Source organism: Hemitrygon akajei, chromosome 5 (genome assembly GCF_048418815.1).
Source record: "Hemitrygon akajei chromosome 5, sHemAka1.3, whole genome shotgun sequence".
Taxonomy (NCBI): domain Eukaryota; kingdom Metazoa; phylum Chordata; class Chondrichthyes; order Myliobatiformes; family Dasyatidae; genus Hemitrygon; species Hemitrygon akajei.
The window spans coordinates 49,667,808-49,691,182 of record NC_133128.1 but is presented as its reverse complement, the minus strand read 5'-3'; the positions used below and the strand labels follow the sequence as shown (position 1 = coordinate 49,691,182).

The 23,375-nt window shown below is 39.2% G+C and overlaps 1 protein-coding gene across 2 annotated transcripts in view; it reads left to right on the top strand.

Annotated features, from left to right (window-relative positions):
- Positions 1 to 23,375, top strand: part of kdm6a (lysine (K)-specific demethylase 6A) — a 216,224-nt gene that overhangs the window by 173,167 nt on the left and 19,682 nt on the right. For both annotated transcript variants that reach the window (XM_073045508.1, XM_073045507.1), the window contains 6 exons: positions 2,622 to 2,720; positions 9,534 to 9,641; positions 10,492 to 10,902; positions 14,026 to 14,807; positions 19,757 to 19,886; positions 20,008 to 20,113. In XM_073045508.1, coding sequence (XP_072901609.1) covers positions 2,622 to 2,720; positions 9,534 to 9,641; positions 10,492 to 10,902; positions 14,026 to 14,807; positions 19,757 to 19,886; positions 20,008 to 20,113 — 1,636 coding nt within the window. The remainder of the gene's footprint in view (positions 1 to 2,621; positions 2,721 to 9,533; positions 9,642 to 10,491; positions 10,903 to 14,025; positions 14,808 to 19,756; positions 19,887 to 20,007; positions 20,114 to 23,375) is intronic.

Below are 23,375 nucleotides of genomic sequence, written 5' to 3'. Positions count from 1 at the left end.
ATTTATGAAGGCCAATTTGCCAAAAGCTTTCTTTATGACCCTTTCTACCTGTGAGGCCACTTTTAATGAATTATGGACCTGTATTTCCAGATCACTTTGATCTATGGCACTCCTCAGTGCCCTACCATTCACTGTGTAACACCTACTTTAATTGGTCCTACCGAAGTGCAAAATCTTGCATTTGTCTGCATTAAGTTCCATCTGCCATTTTTTTGGCCTGTTTTTCCAGCTGGCCCAGATTTAGCTGCAAACCATGATAGTCTTCCTCGCTGTTCACTACACCCCAATCTTGATGTCATCCACAAATTTGCTGATCCAGTTAACCAAGTCGTCATCCAGATCATTGATATAGCTGACAAACATCAATAGACCCAACATCAATCCCTGAAGCACTCAACTAGTTACAGGTCTCCAGTCAGGGAGGCAATGATCTACTACCTTTCTTTGGTTTCTCCCATAAAGCCAATGTCTAATCCAATTTACTACCTCATCTTGAATGCCTCCATGCAGGACCTTGTCAGATGCCTTGCTAAAGCCCCCTGTAGACAACATCCACTGCCTTTCCTTCATCCATTTTTAGTATATGACCAACTGTTCACAAAGCCGTGATGACTGTCCTTAATTAGTCCATGTCTATTCAAATACATATATCCAGTCCCTTAGAATACCTTCCAATAACTTTCCCACTACTGATGTCATGCTCACCAGCCTATAATTTCCAGGTTTATTCTCAGAGCCTTTTTTAAACAGCAGAGCAACATCTTCAATCTTTTGTTACCTCACCTGTCCCTAAGGATGATTTAAATATCTCTGCTAGGCAGTATTAGCACTTGCCTCCTGTAGAGTCCAAGGGAACAGCTTGTCAAGCTCTGGGGATTTATCTACCCTAATTTGCCTCAGGACAGCAAATACCACCTCCTCAGTCATCTGTGTAGGGTCCATGAAGTTGATGCCACTTTGCCTCACTTCTGTAGACTGTGTCACCTGACTAAATACAGTTGAAAAATATTAATTTAAGATCTCCCCGATCTTTTCTAGCTCCGCACATACATTACCATTCTGATATACTAGAGAACTAATTTTGTCCCTTACAATCCTTTTGCTTGTAGGATTCTCCTTCACCTTGTCTACTAGGGTAACCACATGATGTTTTGTCTTCTGCATTAGTATGCAGTAGAAAAGAGCAAATTTCAGATTTCCATACATTCATTTTCCAAAAAAAAGTTAGATAATTTTTTGTATTCCATTAAGGAAAATAACATTAAGTAAAGGACCATTTTTCAAATAAAAGCTTGAATACTTTGTAGGTATATAGCACAGTGCATGATTAAACAAAGATAACAAAATGACAAAATGAGTTGAATGAACTAAACTGATTAACTGAAACAGAAACAAGTGTAGAAGAAATCAAACTGGGCGAAGGTGATGGTGTGGCAGATATGACAGTTTACCCTTGAAGTTATCAATTCTTACACCATGGCAAGAGTGAGCGTAGTAGCAAGAAGCATCCTTCGTCAGCAAGGTCTCTCCCAAGCAGAAATTTTGTAGCAGACAGGAATTTCAAGATGTGCTGTCCAAGCCTTCTGAAGAAGGACAAAGAAACTAGCAAGATTGAAGATTATAAACATAGTGATCTGCCATGGAAACTGAGTGCAGCAGATGAGAGGCTGCACTCATGTCCTTTCTAAACTGGAAGAAGTCCAGCACTACTGTCGGCGTTGACCTGACATAAACCACTAAGGAACCCAAGTACGTCCTTCTGCATTGTGGAGAAGTCTTGTCAAAAGTGGTCTTCATGGAAGAGTTGCTGTCAAAAAGCTATTCTTCCAAAATGGAAACAAAGCTAAGAGACTCGTCTACGCACAAAACACAAAGAATGGGGTGCTGAACAATGGCAGCAAGTGCTCTGGACTGTCAAGTCAAATATTGAAATTTTGTCTCAGAAAGGAAGCTGTCTGGAAGAGCTGGAGAGCACTACATGGATGAGTGTTTGCAGCCAACAGTGAGGCACAGGGAAGATTCCCTGCAGGTTTGGGGCTGCATTTCTGCAAATGGAGTTGGTGATCTGGTTAGAGTTAATGGAAACCTCAATGCTGAGAAGTACAAGCAGATTCTCATCCATCACGCTGTAACATCAGAGAGATGACTGATCGATCCCAACAACATTCTGCAGCAGGACAATGACCCCAAACGCATGGCCAAGGTCATAAGCAGTTACCTTCAGCAAAAAGAACAAGGAGGTTTGGCAACAGGCGTTAATGGCCTCCACAAAAACCTAACCTCAACATCATCGAGGTTGTCTGGGATTACCTGGAGAGACAGAAACAAGCGAGACAGCTAAAGTCTGCAGAAGAACTGTGGCAAGTTCTCCATGATGCTTGGAACAGCCTACCAGCCGATTTTTTTTTTCTCTCTCCTTATAAATCTGCTGACAGTGTACCCAAGAGAATTGATGCAGTTTTAAAGGATATACCAAATATTGATTTGATTTAGTGTTGTTTTTTACTGTTTACTCCTCTTTATAGTAAATTTTTTGATGTTTTAAAACAAGTGCAACAGCAGTTAAATTGAAAATGGTTCAGTTCACTAATATTTCTGTTCATTATTTCTTTTATTTGCAGTTAAATGCTCCAGATATCTGGTCAGGTGGTCACACAGCACCACATCATTCAGTACAACAGCAAGTTCCATCATGGTATCTGACCCCTCAAAAACTACAGGTAAATGCTTTTATTCTATTTTTATAAAACTTTTTTTGTTGTACTTGAGCCACACCTGCACAAAATGCCAGAACTGAGCAGCCCACGTGGCATCTATGGAAAAGAGTAAACAGTGCTGATGAAGGGAGGGTCTTGGCTTGAAACGTCGACTATTCACTCTTTTCCACAGATGCTGCCTGGGCTGCTGAGTCCTCCAGTATTTTTTGTGTGTTACTTTGGATTTCCAGCATCTGCATATTTTCTTGTATTTGTTATACTTCATGCTTCCTTAGAACAGTAAGTTTTGCACACCTTGAAATGGCTGAGTGATCTTTACAAAGCATGAGTGTTGCTAATTGCAATGCATTTGGTGATGTGATCCAACTATTATTCTCTAATTAGTCTATTCTCCAATTTCTATTAATGCTTTTAAGAATTCCTTTTCAAAAGAAAAATATGACCGAATGAGCTGTCTTTGAGCCTCTGGCATGTATCCTGACTCGTACTCTGTACATTAAAGTGTATCTGATATTAAATCATTCAGAATTAAAATAATAACAGTATCATTCAGAATGTTAAGTTGAAAACTCCAAGTCCAGCAATATGACATGAAAAATTCACACAAGTTAATGCCATTTTAGTTCTGTTTGTCAGTTATCCTGTTTTTTTGGGCATGGTGAGTAGTTAGGTAATATATCAGGAAAGGAGTTTTCTCAGTCCTTTTGCTGGGTTAACCAATAAATCTTCAATTAGAAACATAGAAACATGGAAAACCTACCGCACAGTACAGATCCTTCGACTCACAGTGCTGTGCTGAGCATGTACTTATTTTAGAAATTACCTAGGGTCACCCAGAGCCCTCTATTTTTCTAAGCTCCATGTACCTATCCAGGAGTCTCTTAAAAGGCCCTATCATATCTGCCTCCATCACTGTCGCCGACAGCCCATGCCAGGCACTCACCACTCTCTGTGTTTAAAAAAAACTTACCCCTGACATTTATCTCCTCTGTACCTACTTTCAAGCGCCTTAAAACTGCCCTCTCGTGTTAGCCATTTCAGTCCTGGGAAAAGGCCTCTGACTATCCACGTGATCAATGCCTCTCATTATCTTGTACACCTCTGTCAGGTCACCTGTCATCCTCCGTTGCTCCAAGGAGAAAAGGCCAAGTTCACTCAACCTATTCTCATAAGGCACAGTCTCCAATCTAGGCAACATCCTTGTAAATCTCCTATGCACCCTTTCTATACATCCTTCCTATAGTGAGGTGACCTGAACTGAGCACAGTACTCCAGATGGGGTCTGACCAGGGTCCTATACAGCTGTAACATTACCTCTTGACTCTTAAACTCAATCCCACGATTGATGAAGGCCAATGCACTGTATACCTTCGTAACCACAGAGTCAATCTGCGCAGTAGCTTTGAGTGTCCCATGGACTTGGACCCCAAGATCCCTATGATCTGCCACACTGCCAATAGTCTTACCATTAATACTATATTCTGCCATCATATTTGACCTACCGAAATGAACCACCTCACACTTATCTGGGTTGAACTTCGTCTACTGCTTCCCAGCCCAGTTTTGCATCCCATCGATGTCCCGCTGTAACCTCTGCCAGCCCTCCACACTATCCACAACACCCCCAACCTTTGTGTCATCAGCAAATTTACTAACCCATCCCTCTACTTCCTCATCTAAGTCATTTATAAAAATCACAAAAAGTAGCGGTCCCAGAGCAGATCCCTGAGGCCCACCACTGGTCACCGGCGTCCATGCAGAATATGACTTGTCTAAAACCACTCTTTGCCTTATGTGGGCAAACCAGTTCTGGATCCACAAAGCAATGTCCCCTTGGATCCCATGCCTCTTTACTTTTTCAACAAGCCTTGCATGGGGTACCTTATCAAATGCCTTGCTGAAATCCATATACACTACATCTGCTGCTCTAGTGACAAAGCCATGCTGAATATCACTAATCATATTATGCCTCTTCAAATGTTCATAAATCCTGCTTCTCAGGACCTTTTCCATCAACTTACCAAAATCAATAGGGTGGCAAAGTAGGTATATAGCGCTTGTATTTAATAGCCCAGGCATTACATTAAAGAGTGGGGAAGGTGTGTTGCAGTTTTATAAAACTCTAGTTAGGATGCATCTCTTAAGCCTACACAAGGTCTTCATCTGCCAGTCTCTATATTTTTGTGTTCCTATTTAAAAGCCTCTTTAAAAATCTCTATCATACTTGCCTCTATCACCACCACTGGCAGGGCATTCTAAGCACCTGCCATTTCTTTGGGCAAACAAACTCTTGCCCCATTCATGTTCTTTGAGCTTGTCCCTTCTCTCCTTTAATGCATATTAGACATTTTAATTCTGGGAAAAGGGTACCTCTTTGCACTGTTCATGGCCTCCCTATCCCTTCGATAATGGAGTGACCAGGATTGAAGGCAATCAGTACTCCCACTCTTGAACGTAATGGCTCGGTTATTAAAGACAAGCGCTGTATGCCTTCTTTGCCACCCTATTGATTTGTATGGCCACTTTCAGAGTTAAGTACTTAGACTACAAAATCACTCCATGCATCAATGTTGTTAAGTGTCCTGTCCTTACTTTTTTCCATTTATATTTGATCTCCCAACGTACAACATCTTGCACTTACCAGGATTAATTTCTCTGAATGGAGGCTTCTAACTAGTGGTGTGCCACTGGGATTGGTGTTGGGACACTTGTTATTTGTTATTTATGTAAATGATTTGTATGCAAATGCACAAGACTTGATCAGTAAGTTTGCAGATGGCAAGAAATATGAAGGTGTTGTTAGTGTGAACATTTTTGTAGTTTACAGAATCAGAATCAGGTTTATTATCACTGGCATGTGACGTGAAGTTTGTTAACTTAGCAGCAACAGTTCAGTGCAATACATAATATAGAAGAAAAAAATAAGTAAATCTTATTCAGTATACTTTATACAGTGTATGTGTATTGAATAGATTAAAAATTATGCAAAAAAACAAGTTCTTTATATTTTAAAGAAAAGTGAGGTAATGTCCAAAGGTTCAAAGCCCATTTAGGAATTGGATTGCAGACAGGAAGAAGCTGTTCCTGAATCACTGAGTGTGTGCCTTCAGGCTTCTGTACCTCCTACCTGATGGCAACAGTGAGAAAAGGGCATGCTTTGGGTGCTGGGGGTCTTTAATAATGGATGCTGCCTTTTAGAGACAGCATTTCTTGGTGTTTTGGGTACTTTGTAGGTTAGTACCCAAGATGGAGCTGACTAAGTTTATAACCCTCTGCAGCTTCTTTCGATCCTGTGCAGTATGGCCCCCCCCCCCCCCCCAATACCTGTGATGCAGCCTGTCAGAATGCTCTCCATGGTACATCTATAGACGTTTTTGAGTGTATTTGTTGACGGACCAAATCTCTTCAAACTCTCAATAAAGTATAGCCACTGTTTTGCCTTCTTTATAACTACATCGATATGTTGTGACCAGGTTAGATCCTCGGAGATCTTGACACCCAGAAACTTGAAACTGCTCACCCTCTCCACTTCTGATCCCTGTATGAGGACCGATATGTGTTCCTTCGTTTTACCCTTCCTGAAGTCCACAATCAGCTTTTTCGTCTTACTGACGTTGAGTGCCAGGTTGTTGCTGTGGCACCTCTCCACTAGCTGGCATATCTGTAGGGGGATCTTGATCAATTAGGGAAATGGGCCTAGGAATGGCAAAATAGATTTTGATATAGACTAGTGTGAGGTGATGCATTTTGGGATGGTAAACCAGCATGACTTGCCCCACATGCTGATTGTTCCTAATGAGGGACATTTTCCAAATGTTCAAATCGTATCTCTAAGAATTCTATCAATAGGCTCACTGCCACTGATATTAGATTTTACAGGTCAATAATTTATTTACAATATTACTCCTATTTCCCTCTTTTGTCAAAGGAATGACATTAGCTACTGGCTAGTCATTCAGGACCTTGTCAGTGGCTAGAGAGGACATGAAGATCTTGGTTGAGGCTTATCTCAGTAACCTGGGGCATATTACTTCAGGCCCTGGAGACAATATTCTTCAAGTAACCCAACACCATCTCTATCAAAATGCTTCAGCGTATTTTCATGCGCCACGCTGATCTCACTGTCCTCTATACCCTACTGCTTAGTGAATACCAACACGAAGTACTTGTGTAGGTCCTTGCCAAGACATCTAAGCACATGTTCCCTCTTTTATCCTTGAGTGGTCCTACTCTCTCCCTTATTCCCTTGCTCTGGTTAAACTATCTGAATAAACTGTTTGAAGAAACTTTCCTGGATGTACCTAGATATTTTCTACATCATCTAACCCGCTGGCACTAAGGAGGACACAATATATATTGGAGAAATTGAAGTTGTCCACTTTGACAATGCTGTTGTTTTGCACTTTTCCCTAACCTGTATGCATTTCTGTTCCTCAATTTCATGGCGGCTATTGGGTGCCAAAATACAATCCCATCAGAGTGATTGCATCTTTCTCATTTTTGAGTTCTGTTCATATAGGCTTAATTAATAAGCCCCATTCTGTCGCCTTTTGTAAAGGGACCTGTTACGAACCCCGTAACTGGGTCACTTACCAGCAAAGATGGAGACGTCCGTTGAAGTCTGATGATACTATTTTTAACAGTATTTATTAGTAAAAATACACAAAAATATTATCAATGCAAATATACAGATAATATACGTTGTCAATACTAAATCTAAAAGTGCGGGTATAATAATAATAAGAAGAAATAAGCTCTATCGTTGTCTAGGGGATAATGTATTGTCCGATGGAAATATAAAGTTCACTCAGTTCATGCAGGCTGCAGCCGTTGGGGACCGCTGTGTTGTAATTGTTGGAGAGAGAGAGAGATTTGGAGAAAAACTTTTCCTTTTATGATTTCGATCTGTCAGGAGTCTCGTTGTCGTGGCCTTTCACTTGTGGCCTCTCCTTTAGCTAAACCGTTCTTCCGTGAGGAGCCCGCCACCCTGGCAAGGGAGGACGCACACGAGAACCCACCGGCTGTCGCTATTAAACGCTGTCACGGGATCTCTAGCGTTTCTCCTGGTGCGTCTAAAGGGGTTGTTCCCCAGACCCTCTTTTATCCTTACTCACGGGGTCTCAGATGTCAGTCAGGTTGGGATGATGCAATCCCTCAACCAGCCCACTCTGGTTGTCCCCTGAGGGGTTTCAGTGAATAGTACAGTATTCAATACACAATTCTGTCTCCAAGTGACAATGGCCATTATCAGTGGTTCCGTTTCGCTGAGGTCAGGACACATTCCAAACCTTGTGTATTCTGGACGTCTCTCTCTCATTTCCTGGGTCCTAGACCCGAATTAATAGTGATCTTGTGATTCTCAAAAAGGAGGGGGCGACTTTGTACCCTTCGGCCCTTCAGAGTTGCTTCACATTCATAACAGAGCAAAGCTATGCAGTATTCCAAGTGTATCTTAAAAATGTCCTGTAAAACTGAATTTCCCTTTTTCTCACCTCAGACCTTTGACAATAAAGGGCTCATTGCCATTTGTCTTAACTACTTGCTTTATCTGCTTGCTAACCTTTTGTGATTCACACACAGGTACCTAGAACTGTCTGTGCTGCACTCTTAGTCTCTCTCCATTTAGATAATCTGTTTACTGTTTTCTCATACCAAAGTGTATGACCTCACATTCTTCCACATTAAGCTGTACTTGCCAAGTTTTCACCTTATTACTATTACTTTTACTTTTCACCTATTAATATCCCTTGGCAGAATCAGCATTCTCATTGTAACATGCTTTTCAGTCTATTTTGATGTCATTGGTTAAACTTGGATACATAGCATTCTACCTCTTCCTCCAGGTCATTAATATAAATAGTCCATAACTCTTGTCAAGTAATCACAAAACATGAGCATGATTGAAATGTGAAAACCCAGCTATTACTTTTTCTTACCTCTTGCATTCCCCTCAGCTTTATCCTCACTTTAGTCCTCTCCTTTCTACATAATGGTGACTATTCCCATGTTCTTCCTGCATAGTATGGCTCTTCCTTTTTTTTCTGCCAAAATAGTCTCTGCTCTCTCTTTGATCTTTTATGTCCTTTCAAATATGAAGAATGCTGCGTATTGATTTGGAAGTGGAGTGGATTGTAATATTATGGACACAATGGGAAGGGATGTTAATGATGAATGGTGTCTGATTGGAGGCCACTTATAGAGGATTGGGATCGGGATCCTGATTGATGCACTCTTCTGGCTTCTATAGGAGTAAATATTTAACAAACTGTTCCTCAGGGTGGGGCGAGGGTGGAATGTGCTCCCTGATGAATTTGAAAGTTGTTAACATTATAACCATATTTTTCAGATGGAAAATACTGAAAAATGCTACTCTCCTTCAGTTGTTTAGATGTGCTTGTGCTTCCTGTACATGTTCAGTATCCAAACATTAGAAGAAAATGAATTTCCTTTGATATACATTTTGTGGAGCTCTGAAACATTTGTAGAAGCACTTAAGTGGGAGAAATTGTACAGCTGATTCATCAAATCAAAGTATAGAAATACAAGAATGAATAATAGTTCAATTATATTTATTTCATATAATTGGAATATGTGTGAATCAGACAAAAATTAAGTACTGTTTTATCTTGAATTTGATTTCCTTTGCTTTGAATTTGCTGTAATTTGTTAGAAATGTACTGTTATTTATATTGTTATATTCTGTGAACTTGTATACCACCAATGATTCACCAGGCCTTCAGTAATAACTGAGTAAAGTTTTAAATATTGCTGCTTTTTGGCATATTTAATAAATTTAAACTAATTGAACTTTTCCAGTTTTTGGAGCAGTTGCGTGCAAACAGGAAGAACCTGAATCAACTTCAACTTCAAATGCTGGAGCAGCTTGAGGGACAGTTTGCCTCAATGCGACAGCACCAGCATCAGGTAAGAGTACATGTTGCCTTTATGTAGTAAGTATGGGACTGACACTTTACTGCTCAAGCTATGAAGTAAAGCTGAAGGTAGTCAAAAGGCTATTTTCAAAATTAGGATTATGACATGAATATTAATCTTCTGTTACAAATTGAATTGCTGATTTTAATGAAAATGAATTTTAAACCACTGAATTTTTCTTTCTTATTTCTACTTGTAATTATATTTAGTAACCATTTTTAAACACAGGAGATTTGCCTTTGAAAACTTAACACTTACTTTCTTCACTTGATTCTGCCATTAAACAAGATTAGATTTCTGGCACCAAATTTGCTTGATTTTGAATCGTGGAACAAAAGTGATTTCACAACTGGCAAGGAGCCTTAATGAAAGTGGGTCATAAAATAAAGTAACATTTTGCACGAAATGGAATAACTTTTGCTTTTATGTTTATATTGTGACCAAATTTGTTTGGTTCTTGATTTTACAATGAGTTAGCCAAACAAAAACTGCATTTTCCTTAGACATGAATAATTCCAGGCACCTTTTGCTAACCGTTCACTATTTTAAGTTATTCAGCAGGTAGAAATTAGAACTTAATTATTATTGTGACATTAAAAACACAATTGAAAGTTCCTTTAAATTTTCTTTGATACCTGCAGAACTCAGGGATTCAAATGAATTTATAAACTTAAGCAACTTGATTACATCTTGAAACTTTACAGTAGGAGTGGCTTTCAAAATCCTAAATATATTAATTTGATAGCTTGGTAAAATAATTTAATGAACAATGCAATTTACTTCTTGTGAATTTCTTGTCTAATTTTTGAAATTATTTACTTTGAAAAATTGTTTTGTTCAGATGAGACAGGCGTCAGTTGCACAGGTACGGCCTGCGGGAATCCCTAATGGGCCAACGCTTGGATCATCACTGCCTACAAACTCTGTTTCTGGTCAGCAGCCTCATGTCACTCTAACCAGAGTGCCTGATCGCATTGTTCAGTCTGGAATCCGTCCTGCCCTTCCTGGACAACCAATGGCGAATGGACCATTTCCTGCTGAACCATCCAGGGGCCCAGTAACATGCAGCACTACGAGAATGCTGGGTAATACAGACACTATTTCTATAGGCAATAATCATATAACAGGAAGTGGAAGCAATGGAAATGTGCCTTACCTACAGCAAAACGCACTAACTCTACCTCAAAACCGCACAAACCTGACCAGCAGCACAGAGGAGCCGTGGAAAAACCAACTTGTTAACTCCACTCAGGTAAATAATTGCTTAAGATATCTTGTTCTTAAATGACTTTTGGCTTTCTTTATGTTTTGGCATATTCCAGTGAGCTCATTGGTTGTGGTTTAAACTGATGTAATTGGTTTGTTAAGTTGTCCGCAGTGATGATATTGAAGTGCTGTCTGCCCTTCCTAAGATTATTATTTTTTTGGATTTGTTACAGCACAGAAAGAGGACATGTAGCTTTTTTCTGTGCTCTTTGGCTGGATGTAGACAAATTCTGTAATCAGATTTATAAACATAAGGTTAACATTTCAGAGCCAAGACCCTTGATCAGCTTTGATGAAAAATGGCAGATCTGAAACTTGAAAGTCTGACAACATCTGTGAAAAGAGGAGCAGTTAGAGTCATAGACAAAGTTCCTTTTTTTTACTGTTGCATGGTCCAAACATTGCTCTGAGCAGGGAATTTTCACTTGGCCTGAAAACTGCGGGGCACGTTATATGACAAAAAAATTCCAGCTGCACAGCAACGGAGACTGTGCGCAGAAATAGTTACTGCGCAGTGAGCACCCGTAAAGCTTAGAGAGAACAGCGCTTAAGGAGTATTACAACATGGTTACAGGCACTTTGGCCCAACAAGTTCATGCTGACTGTGGTACCCACACATCTGCTCCTAGTTTCCTGCATTCTTTGCATATCCCTGTATGTACTGAATCTATCCAAGTACTACTTGAGCAATGGCATTGTACCTGCCTCAATTTCTTCCTCTGGCAACTCATTTCCTATACTCACCATCCTCTGTTGGAAACATTTGCCCACCAGGTCCCCTTTAACTCTTCCTTCCTCACCAGAAATCTATGCCCTTACATTTTAGAATCCCTTACCCTGCAGAAAACACTGCTACATCCCATCTTACCTGTGCCTCATAATTTTATAAATCTCTATAAGGTCATTCCTCATTATCCTACATTCAAAAGAATAAAGGCCTAGTCAACCACCCTATAATTCAAACCCTCTCATCCTGACAACATCATTGTCAATATTCTTTGTACTCTTTAAAGTTCAACCAAATCTTTCCTATAATGGGGTAACCAAACTGTAGTACAAAGTGCGACTCAACATACAACTGCAACATAATGCCTCAGCTGTTATACTTAAAGGCCTGAATGGTTAAGGTCAGCGTGCCAAATGCTTTTTTCACCTCCCTGTCTACCCTGGATTCCACTTTCAACAAACTATGCACTTGTATTTCTAGGTGTCCATGTTCCATTACATTTCCTAGTGACTTACCATTCATTGTACAAATCCTACACTGGTTTAACTTTCCAAATTTCACATCCTCCTGCTCTTTTGCCATAACCTCCCAAATTATTCTCCTAAAAGTGTCTTTCTGGTTTTATTTCGAAGGCACAGTTTGGCTGTATATGCATTATCCCTACGGGTAGTAAATTTGAGATTAGGACTACATTCGGCATGTGGAGTAAAACAATATTCTTTACCTTGTATATTTTCTGAAAAATTTTACATGCATGTCCCTTGGTCTTTCTATTCACCTATCTGAAGCAATCATGATTTTCTACACCTTTATTAAATTTCTTCTTGACCTCATTTGCTCAGTGGAATAAGACGAGTTTTCCCAGTTTTACCATATGTGAATTCCCTTAACCCATTGTGGTAAATTGCTTTAATGTTTCTGCACCTCCATTAGGTGACCAGAATTGGATAACACACCAGGAAAAAAAATTATAGTAATGGCATGTACAAGTTTCTCCTCGTATGACTTGCCTCTTGCTTTATTGGTAAAGTCAGGTAGGAAGCAGGGAAAGACTCTGCCCTTTTCCTCTGTAATTAATAGTAGGGGGTTCCTTTGAAAAGCCTGATGACTATGTTAGAGTTTGTGCTATGAGAGATTTGCCCTTTTAAAATTGCTAATCCTACATAAATAACATTGTGGAGCTGCTGTGTCACACCTCCAGTGACCTGGGTTCAGTGCACTACTCTTGTTCGGTGCCTGTGTGAGGCCTTTCCTGAAGCTCTCTGCCTATTTGGTCATTCCTTAAAAGAAAATTTAGTTATTTCTTCTAATAATATCTTGCATCACTTGGGCAGATTTTTTTCTTAACAGAAGAATGAGCACTTTGTACACACAGTGCTGGAGGAACCCAGCAGGTTAGGTCAGGCAGCATCCATGGAAATGAATAAAAGGTTGATGTTTCAGACTGAAACCCTTCTTCAGGGTATTGGAATTTTATTTCTGTATGCATCAGTTCAGGCAGAAGACATAACAACATATTCACTCTAATGTTTAAAAAAAAATTCTCTTCTCCCTTCTAATCTTTTAAGTCTGTATGCCATAGTTACTGATCAGTCTGGAAAAGGAATCTACCCCTTCCAGTTCACTCTCGAGCTATTATGGAATTAGAATCCAGTTATGAATCTAGAACTTTAAAAAGAAATATTATTCAGTAATAACAACAGCCATAAAACTATCAAATTATTCTAAATCTCATCTGCTGCACTGGGGGAAAAATTTGCCTCTATGTAACACCAGAGTTAATAATGTGATTGGCTCTTAAATTTCCCATGAAATAATTAAATTCATTCATTGAACAGGTGAATGAAAGGAATGCTTTTCTGTCCAGGCATGTGTGCATGAAACAGATGGTGTCTGTAAAAATGCATTTTTCCTTGTTTTGTCACTTCTGATTTTTTTAACCTCTGTAATTGGCCTAAATTATGGGCTGAGTGCAGGCCAGTGGGACTAGGTGACAGTAAGCGTTTGGCATGGATTAGAAGGGCTGAGATGGCATGTCTCCGTGCTGTAATTGTTATATGGTTATAAATGCTTAACATTTTTATTAGTTTTGTACCAACTGTGAATCAGCTCTACTAATATCACCCTCATTGAAAGAATAGATGCACTTCTGAGAACCCCAGCCACACTTCCTACCTCTTTTAAATGTAATGAATGTGTTGGCATCTCTCAGCCATTTATTTATTTTTAAATCTCTCTGTTTATATTGTTCCTTTCCCATGGTACCAAATGGGTCCCAATGAAGCACATGAAAGATACCTGATTGAATTACAGTATATCCATTAAGAACACAAAAAAAGAACATTTATATTAACTTTCCAATGTCTGCTCTTTCTTTTTCAGGGGCTGAACAAAGGTCAGAGTTCACATTCGGCAGGTCCTAATGGTGAACGACCTCTCTCTTCCACTGGGCATTCCCAGCATTTCCAGGCAGCTGGCACTGGTATTCAGAATCAGGTTGGACACCCTGCCATGCCTAGCAATTCACTAACGACACAGGGGGCTGCTCTCAATCACCTCTCCTCTTATACTGCTACCTCAGGTGAACAACAAGGCATTACCTTAACCAAAGAGAGCAAGCCTTCAGGAAATGCATCAATAGTGCCTGAAACAAACAGGCACTCTGGAGGGACACTTAACAGCACTGCCAGCGTAGAAGGACTTCCTAATCATGTCCATCAAGCGATAGCAAATGCTGTTTCAAGTCATGGAGAGTCCAAGTCACCAGGTGTACTTAGTTCAGACAATCCTCAGCTCTCGGCCTTGTTGATGGGGAAACCCAATAATAATGGGGGATCCGTGTCTTGTGATAAAATTAATAACATCCATCCAGCTGTTCACACAAAGACTGAAAATTCAATAGCCTCTTCACCATCTTCAGCTGTTTCTACTGCAACACCATCTCCTAAATCCACTGAACAAACTACTGCTCATAGTGTTACCAGCCTTAACAGCCCTCAACGTGGACTGGGTCATACTGTTAATGGAAAAGGTGTGGGGGAGGACTCTCAAAGCCCCTGCAAAATGGACCCACCAAAAACTTCTTTTAAACCTAGTCCTCAACTTGCGTCTTCAACCTCTGTGTCTATATACCCCAGTTCATCAGAAGTGTTAAAGGCATGCAGGTAATTTTGCTTTATTAAGAAGTTCTGATTTATTCTAAAATTCTGAAAGGAAATACAGGATACTAGTATTCTACTCATTAATCTATAGAGATGTAAAATAATCCAGTTGGTCAGAAAGGTGCTTTATTTTATGATACAAACATGCACTGGAAACCCTTAAATGAAGTCAACTGCCTTTCTCTGAATTTAATTACAATAATAACATCACTATAACTGCACATTCAGACTTTTAAAGAAACTTTTGTGAGGAAGAGGATAATAAGGATAACAGCTTTAAAGAAGGGCTGAATACGTTGTGACAGTAGTCCAGGTTAACTAGGAAAATAGGTCACGTTTTTTTAATTAATAATTTTTCAGCAGTTTGCAATTTACAATTGATTTACATCATTCTTTCTTCTAAAAATTATCTTCAGTAGCGCAGATAAAGTTTATAAGGACTAGAATTCAGATAAAAATATGGATTTGTGTACAACTTGGGGAACCTAAGTATGCAGTGTAATGATTTCTGTATGTCCTGAAATTCTGATGGAAGAGAAATGTAAGCTACCAAGTCTCCGAAGTTAAAATTTGATGTGGAGGTCAGGTTGTTATATTTGGTGAACAGACCTGTCCTAAGGCACTTTTTGGAAATGTTTATATTTTCAGGTTTGTTTTACTTGGAATTTTAAGTGTCAGAGTTTTGTACATTAGAAAAAATGGCCTCCTAGTTAGTCTAAATATAAAGGCCATCTAACACAATCAAAATAAATGTAGAGTACTTATTTAAACCAAAGCTATAGATGGGAAAAAATTGCCTTAATCAGTGTTGAAGGATAACTATTTTGAAATAAATATGTAAAAAGTTTTTTGATCTAAAATCTAATCTCCTGCTTCACAGATAATAGTAGGTTTACCTTTTAAAATCATGCGGATCCATATTCAGTTTCTAAACAAGAGAGCATAAATTTAAGGTCAAAGGGAAGCGGTTTGAAAGAGATCTGAGGGTTAGTTGGTATCTAGATTGAGCTAAAAGAGATGATGAAAGCAGGACCAATTTTAAAAAAAAAGCATCTGGACAGGTAATTGAATGAGCAAGATGTAGATAGTTGTGGAATTAGCATAGATAAGCATAGTGCTTTTCATATATATCATGGCTGAAGGCCTGTTTCTAAACTGTACAACTATGACTCGTGTTTCTATCAAACCATAAATTATATGCTTTATAAACAGGATCAGCTTTAATATCACTGGCATACGTCGTGAAATTTGTCGTTTTGCAGCAGCAGTACAATGCAATACTTGATAAAAATATCTATAAACTATAACAAAAAATATATGTATATACATATCTGTATATGTGTTTGTGTGTGTGTGTATATGTAAAGCAAAAAAAAAGTGAAGTAGTGTACATGAATTCATTGTTCAGAAATCTGATGACGGGAAGAAGCTGTTTTGAAATGGCGAGTCTGTGTCTTCAGGTAGTTAGCAATACAAAGGGGGTATGTACTGGGTGAAGGGGGATGTTAATGATAGATGCCATCTTTTTGAGTCTTGCCTTTTGAAGATGTCTTGATGCTGGGGAGCTGGTGTCCATGACAGAGCTGACTGAGGTTGCAACTCCCTGCAGCTTTTTCCTGTCATGTGAAGTGGCTCCTCCGTAACAGGCGATCATGAAACCAGTTGGTATGCTCTCGATGATACATCTGTAGAAATTTGTGTCATTGGTGACATCAGATCTCAGACATGCAATGAAATGTAGTTGCTATCATCCCACCTTTGTGTAATGCTCTGGTTAAGATTTCTACTGTTATGCTGTGAGGTATTTTATTTTAGCAGTTTTTAGAGAAAACTGTTCTGCTGGTAAGAGTTTTCTGGCTTTTGCTAAAGATAAGGAGTCATGCTGTCTAACTTTGGAATGTTGTGGCAGCCAATCAGGATTGTAGGATGTAGAGAAGGTTTTAGAGAGCTGGGTGGGAAGAGATTTCTGCAGGACAGTAGTTTGGTTTGGCCTCCTTTTGGCGGGAGCTGCAGAACAGGGCACAAGGTAAGACGCGTAAAATGCCGATCGAAGGAGAGTCCCCGTTTCAAGAAGTGCTTTGTGCAGATGAATGACTGCAAGGAGGAAGGGCCAGTACTCCTGAGAGAGCCAGTTTGTTCAAGATGGTCTTCGTGGGAAGTTCAGGCCGCGGCAGGTGCTTCCACACAGACCATGGGTCCAGTGTGTGAGTGAAGCGATATATCCCCCAACAGAAATAAGCTCTAACGTTTATGTGAACATTGGGCAGATTTAACTGGAATGGGCCCATTTTAATTTTCTTTTTTTCTGTATCTGTAAATTTGGTGAATACACTTTCTTTATAACTTTATGCTGGTGTACAATCGGTCATTTCTGGGCTAACTGTGCATGGGCAGTATTTACACAGCATTCACTCAAATTGAGGTTCCTTTAATTAGAGCATCTTGACATTCCTGTTTGACTGAACCCCAAATCATGCCAACTCTAGATGTATATTGCTTTTGAAAGACGTCCTTCTCACCTCGGAGTCACATGGCTGTTAGCAGGGTTAGCTAACGAACCCCGGTGAGAGGGTTGTATTTGTAATTGCATCAGTATGTTGGGCCCAGGATGGATTTTCAGAGATGTTGATACTCAGAGAATTGAAACTGCTCACACTTCCGTTCCATTGTTGATCCCTCGATGAGGACTGGTGTGTGTTCCCTTGACTTCTCCTTCCTGAAGTCCACAGTCAATTCCTTGGGCTTACTGTCATTGAGTGCAAGGTTGTTGTTGTGACACCAGTGAACCAGCTGATCTATCTCACCCCTGTATGCCTCATCATCTGAATTTCTGCCAGTAATAGTTGTGCCATCGTCAAATTTTTCCACAGAAATGGTTTGCCATTGCCTTCTAGGCAATATCTTTACAAGACAGGTGACCACAGCCATTATCGATATTCTTCAGAGATTGTCTGCCTGGCATCAGTGGTCACATAAGTGGCATTTAAGCTGTGCCACACAGTCGTGGCTGCAGAGAGTGTAGAGCAGAGGGCTAAGCATGTATCCTTGAGGTGTGCTGGTGGTGTCTGTCAGCAAAAAGGTGATGTCATTTCTGATCCGCACTGACTGTGGCCTCCCGATAATGAAGTCAAGGATCCGGTTACAGAGGCTCATGTTTTTCGGCTTGTTAATTAGAATTGAGAGTATGAAGGTGTTGCACACTGAACTTTAATCAATAAACAGTAGTCTGAGCTGATGTGCATCCGCTTCTGTCTCTAACTTCAATTGGGATTGTTTTTTTGCTCTTAAAATAGCCTTCTCTAGGTCATATCTGGACCATTATAGTTCTGAATCACCGGTTTTGAATGCCATAGATCTAGCCCTCAGCAGAATGTCAGTCTCCTGGTTCATCCGTAGTTTTTGATTAGTCTATGTTCTTGGAGGCACCCACTCATTTGTATAAGTCTTGATGAAGTCGATGACAACTGTGGCATATTCACTCAGATTCAAAGATAGATCCCTGAATATTGTCCAGTCCACCGATTCAAAGCAAGCACTCCTCCACCCCACCACCCCCATAGACCGTATGTTTGTGGTCCTCTGCAATAGTGCTACAGTCCTCAGTCTCTGCTTTTACGACGGAAGTAGAAGTACAACCAGGGATTGGGCTTTCCAGAGTGTGGGCATGAGATGGCATTGTAAGTGTTCTTGATGGTAATGGAACAGTGGTTAAATGTGTTGGTTTCTCTGGTTCCACAAGTATTATGTTGGTGGTAGTTAGTCAAAGACTTGAAGAAGCTCGCCTGGTTGAGATCTCCCGCAATGATCTGGAAGTCTTCAGGGTGTGCTATCTTGTGACTGTTGATCGCGGTGCTCAGCTCACCCAGTGACTGCCTGATGTTGGAATATACACCGCTAGCAGGGTGGTGGGGCATTTGTTAGAATGCATTCCACCCTTTGTGCATATATGAAAGTTGTAGAAGCCTGCAGTAAGTTACTTGTGTTTGACAAATGTCTTTGTTGGGGGGAGAAAATTCAAATGACATTTGCTTGCTTGGTAATGGTATGTAGATGTAGTAATAAATTTCAGTATGATTTTTAATCGTGTAAAGTTTATATAGTAAAGTTCAGTTTTCATGTTGAGACATTCCTTCCTAGATCAATGTGGTTAAGATTGGTTATTGATTTGATTATTTGAATTTATATCAGGCTTAGTTCATAAATCTGAATGTTTGCTATCATTAAGTTAGAATACATTTTTGTTGGAGGACTGTGACATGTCATGCCTATGTGATTGTTATCAATATTCATAGTGTTAGTGTGACATGGATACTTGCTATACATTTGTGCTCAGAATTGTTCCAACAATTTTGCATTTCTCACCTCAAAAGAATAAGTCAGTGTGACATTGGCACTTCATCTTATCAACAGACTTGTGTTTCTTCCAAATGTAAATATCGGTAGTACAAGAAAAACCCATTTCTTCACATTCTTGCCTGTTTGGAAGTTTGTGTAACTTCAGACTGAATGTCTTTTAATCAGCTTGGGATGAGATGATTTTGTGCAGTGTTTAGTTACTTTCATATTTCTCAATATTGGAACAATCTTAAGCACTTTAACAAATAATTATTGATTAAATGATCTTTTAAGTTGCATGTGTTAACAGCTTTGGAATGTTCTTTTATTTCTGATGAATGAGTTCTTTAAGTTACTGAGACTGTTATGCTATTGTGCACAAGTTTTGTATCAACGATGTATATGAACAAATGTGTAAATATGTCGTCTCTGCAAATTTTGGATAAGTGAGCTTGATCAATGTTTCCATTTATATCTTGTAATTTTGTTCTGTTTGGTCAATGCCATGTCACACAATCAGAAGTCTTCTCGATGTCTATCAATTTAGCTTCCAGCTACATGTACGAAGTGTGAAGGGGTTAACAAATAGAATGTGACAAACAATGCCTATTTTTCAGAAATCTGGGGAGAAATGGTTTATCTAATAGTAGCATTTTACTCGACAAGTGTCCACCACCTCGACCACTACCACCACCCTATCCACCACTGCCAAAGGACAAGCTCAACCCTCCTACACCTAGTATTTATGTAAGTAGAACATAAACAGACCAGTAAAATTTTATTTATATATTTATTTATTACATGTAACAGTTAGTGTGAAACCCGATTTTTATTATTAACACCTAATATGAAGTGTTTCTTTATGCAGTTAGAGAACAAGCGCGATGCTTTCTTTCCTCCACTTCATCAGTTCTGTACGAATCCAAACAACCCTGTTACTGTAATCCGTGGCCTTGCTGGGGCTCTCAAGCTAGGTAGGTATTACAATCTAAGTATAATAGAATAATAATCTTCATTTTAACCCCTTTCCTCTTTTCAGCATTAGTTGCTCTCTGCAAATTTGTAGCTTACAGACAATTTTATCAACTACCTCAAGTCTGAGCAAAAGTGAACTTCTATTGGAAAGTATTTTAGAATTTCTCCTTTAATTGTGGATCTCGTGTATCAGAATGTGAGAGACAAGTGTGCAAGTATTGGATTCTAGAGCTAAGAAACAAGCTGCTGAATGAACTCTGGATCAGGTGGCATCGGTAGGGGAAGAGCAATACTTGACTTTTACAGCCGTGGCGGTGTATCAGGATGTCCGCTCCTGGTGCAAGGATTCAGCTCGAAGTGTCAGCTTTCCCATTTCCTCCACAGATGCTGCTTGACCTGCTGAATTCCTTCAGGTTGTTTTTAACCTCAAAATATTAACTTCTTATATTATTTTTTCTGAGCTAAACCTTTCTGGAGTTAGTGTGACAGCCATGGTTAAAGTTGCTATTTAAATTGTATTTCCTACTAGGCTGTCAGGTCAGTATCTTTTCTTGCAATTGTTTCACATTAACATACTTAAACTATGTACAGTTGCAGAAAAAGTTTGTCAGCCCTTTGTAGTTACTTGGTTTTCTGCATTAATTACTTGTAAAATGTGGTCTGATCTACACCTAAGTCTCAATAATAGACAAACATAATCTTCCTAAACTAATAGCATATGAACAATTGTATTTCTCGCCACTACTGAATACACCAATTAAACGATCACAGTTTAGGTTAAAAAAAACATGTGAATCGCTGGGGTAACGTGCTTTCTACAAAAGCTATTTGGAGTCAGGTGTTCCAATCAATGTGATGGGATTGGAGGTGTGGGTTGTAGAGGTGCCCTGTTAAGACACACAAAGTCAGGTTACTGATAGAGCCTGTACTTCTCAAGAAAGATCTGTTTATGTGCACCATGCCTCAATCAGAACAACTTTCAGAGGACCTTAGAAGAAGAATTGTAGAGATGCATGAAGCTGGAAAAGGCTACAAAAACGTTTCTAAAGATCTGAGTGTTCATCAGTCCACAGTAAGAGAAGTTGCCTACAAATGGATGAAATTCAGTTCTGTTGCTATTCTCCCTAGGGGTGGGCATCCTTCAAGAGCACAACGTGCAATGCTGAAGAAGGTGAAAAAGAACCCAAGGGTAATAGCAAAAGAGCTGCAGAAATCTCTAGAACTTGCTAAAGTCTCTGTTCATGTGTCCACTATAAGAAAAACACTGAACAAGAATGGTGGTCATGGAAGGACCCCATGGAGCAAACCACTGCTCTCCAAACAAAAACAAACAACATTGCTGCATATCTCAATTTTGCAAAAGATCACCGGAATGTTCCATCTCACTTCTGGGACAATGTTCTGTGGAGAGGTGAGACAGAAGTTTAACCTTTTGGCAGAAATGCACACCACTGTGGAGGAAAATGGGAACTACACATCACCACCAAAACCTCGTCCCAACTGTGAAGCGTGGTGGAAAGAGCATCATGGTTTAGGGCTGCTTTGCTGCCTGAGGGTCTTGACAGCTTGCAGCCATTGAGGGAACAATGAATTCCAAATTGTATTAAGACGTTTTACAGGGGAGTGTTAGAGTAGCACTCTGTCACATAAAGCTTAATAGAAGTTGCATGACGCAACAAGACCAAAACACAAATAAATCAACAACAGAATTTTTTTTTTAAAGAGAACATTTATGTTTTGGACTGGCCCAATCAGAGTCCAGACTTTAACCCAATTGCGATGTTGTGGCTTGATCTGAAGAGGGCTGTTCATGCAAAGTATCCCAGAAATAATCGATTAATTTCGATAATCGATAACAGTTTGTATGGAGGAATGGTCTAAAATTCCTCCTTGTTGTTGTACAAATCTGATCAACAGATACAGGAAATGTTTGGTTAGGGTTATTGCTACTAAACAAGGTTCTACAAGTTATTAAATACAAGGGGTCACATACTTTTTCCGGTCTAGACTGTGAGGGATTAAACAATGTTTAATAAAGGCATGAAAAATACAATAATTTGTTACTAGTTTATGCAGATTGTATTTGTCTATTGTAACATCAGACCACATTTTGAGTAATTAATGCAGAAAACCAGGCCATTGTAAAAGGTTTACAAACTTTTTCTTCAAAAATTGATCTTGAGGGTGTATTATTGAAACTAAATAATTTGACTATATGACTGTCTCAGAGATTCCTTTGGAGTAATTGGTGATGTAAGTGCTCTCTTGCAATGTAATTTGAGTTTCACCTCATTCATGTTCATGTAGGTAGAATATCATTAGTAAAAATTAACTCTTATTTTCCAGTATAAGTTCACTTTTGTTGATGATATCCTATCTGTCTTACAACATGTCCTATGCAACAGGGAAATGTAATTTTAATCTTACATGGCCACCAAAAGTAGCAGCATTGAGCTTTAAAATAAATACCACTCCAAAGTTATTAGTAGATTTATTGGTAGTTTGGAGCAAGAATTATTTTATAATCTTGATTTTGACGTAAATTTGAGCTTGACTCCTATCTGCTGGTGCATGCATACAGAACAACAGTCAAAATTTATTCATGACAAATTGGCTACAGTCTGACCAGGCGAAAAAATTTGTCCTGCTTTTTTGACTTTTAAAAGTTTTGACCTTATGAAGTCATTACCAGGTGAGAGGCAAAAGAAACCTAGAATATGTAAAACCAAGTGCCTTTCAACTAAAAAGAGAAAACATGAATTATTCCAGCACTCACACTTCTTAAAACACTTCATCAGAAGCAAAGTTAAGGAATGGCCTTATGTATAGTAGATCAATTCAAATAACGCAAAGGGAATGTTCAAGCAATGTATAAATTGCAAAGATGGAAAAGTTTAATAACACTTCAAATATGGCAGTGAGTTCTCAATCTGTATCAACTATAATTCACCAAACAACAAGCCTTGTAATTGGAATTGGTTTATTATTGTCATGTATACAGAGGTAGTGAAAATGTTGCCTTGAGTACTGTTTTTATATATCAAAATAAGCAATATTATATCTCCATTCCTTTTTTCATTTGGATCAAAAATCTGAAGAGTCCGAAGTAACTTTTCTCTCATGACTCTTGTAGGGATCAGTCTTTGGAGAATTTTTCATTGTGGGTATTACAGGGGTATTTGTTTTTTGAAGTTGCTATGATGATCTATCAGGGTAATGTTATTAATATTCAGAGTTCTGTTATAAAGCACCTGTGAACGA